This window comes from Sinocyclocheilus anshuiensis, unplaced genomic scaffold (genome assembly GCF_001515605.1).
Source record: "Sinocyclocheilus anshuiensis isolate Anshui unplaced genomic scaffold, SAMN03320099.WGS_v1.1 scaffold1010, whole genome shotgun sequence".
Classification (NCBI taxonomy): domain Eukaryota; kingdom Metazoa; phylum Chordata; class Actinopteri; order Cypriniformes; family Cyprinidae; genus Sinocyclocheilus; species Sinocyclocheilus anshuiensis.
In genome coordinates, this window is record NW_015537936.1 from 1,440,399 (window position 1) to 1,441,712 (window position 1,314).

Sequence of the window (1,314 nt, forward strand, 5' to 3'; positions counted from 1 at the left end):
TACACAGTACACACACATATATTATGTGAACAAAAACTTTTATTTTGGATGCGATTAATCACGATTAATCGTTTGTCAGCACTAGTTTGTACACTTTGACAGAATTCTTCCTAATAAAACTGAACTTGCTTTCATGAGTGGATGTTTATTGCTGCCGTATCCATCAAACATACACAATACTAGACATACATCAAGGTTAAAAAGATCAATTACATGCAGTAACAACAAAACAAGACCTATCTTGTGTGAGTGATCAGTAGACGTAACTCAAATATAAAATGCAAATGTGTTTGGTCACTGTCCCTTAAACTGTGTATTGTCATTTGGGATATACACATAGCGGTGGTCCAAGCTGGTATTAAAGGAATTGTCCTGAAACATCCCACACAGTGCAAGGTGCTGTGAGAAGCTCTGGGATATGGGGTGATAGGAGCAGGGCGAGGACTCAAACGTGGGTGATCGAGCGCCGTAGTCGCCGGATGTCGTCTTATACATCAGGTTCTGAGATCTGGCCAGCGCCGGATCTTCAGATGACGCGTGAGATCCTGGTTTGATCATGCAGGAGAAAACCAGGTTTCCAGGATTAGCACATGGAGCCCGGTGCTCCGGATTCGACATTATGACTGCAGCCTGAAAGGAGATAAAGTGTAGACTGATGCATTATTATTAAAGTAACCAAAGCCAGTTAATCATTTTAGGAACTTCAGACTTTTTATTGACCATTGCTTTAGCGCCGGATCTTCAGACGACGCGTGAGATCCTGGTTTGATCATGCAGGAGAAAACTGGGTTTCCAGGATTAGCACATGGAGCCCGGTGCTCCGGATTCGACATTATGACTGCAGCCTGAAAGGAGATAAAGTGTAGACTGATGCATTATTATTAAAGTAACCAAAGCCAGTTAATCATTTTAGGAACTTCAGACTTTTTATTGACCATTGCTTTAATTCAATTTTATTTCCTTAGTTTTTCTGTTATTAAAAATATGATTTTAAGAACATAATGCATGCAATTCCCAGTGATAACAGAAATGCAACCTCTAGTAAATGATCTTTAATGTATTTTAGTGCTGTCAAACGAATAATCGCAATTAATTGCATCCAAAATAAAAATGTTGGTTTACATAATATTTGTGTGTGTACTGTGTATATGTATTATGTATATATAAATACACACACATACAGTATATATTTTGAAAATGTATTTATGTATTTTATATTCATATAATTTATAATATATATTTAATGTATAAACATAAAATTTTTCTTAAACACATACATTAATGTGTGTGTATTTATATATATGCATAACAAAT

General features: G+C 36.1%; 1 protein-coding gene across 1 annotated transcript; it reads right to left on the minus strand.

Moving 5' to 3' along the window:
• Nucleotides 1–19: 19 nt before the first annotated feature.
• LOC107659086 (uncharacterized protein C15orf65-like) lies at nt 20–928 on the minus strand. Its single transcript, XM_016447909.1, has 2 exons — nt 740–928; nt 20–524 (listed from the first exon to the last, which is right to left on the minus strand). The coding sequence occupies exons 1-2, from the start codon at nt 831–833 to the stop codon at nt 295–297; spliced, it is 324 nt and encodes a 107-aa protein (XP_016303395.1). The 5' UTR covers nt 834–928; the 3' UTR covers nt 20–294.
• Between the last annotated feature and the right edge of the window lie 386 nt (nt 929–1,314).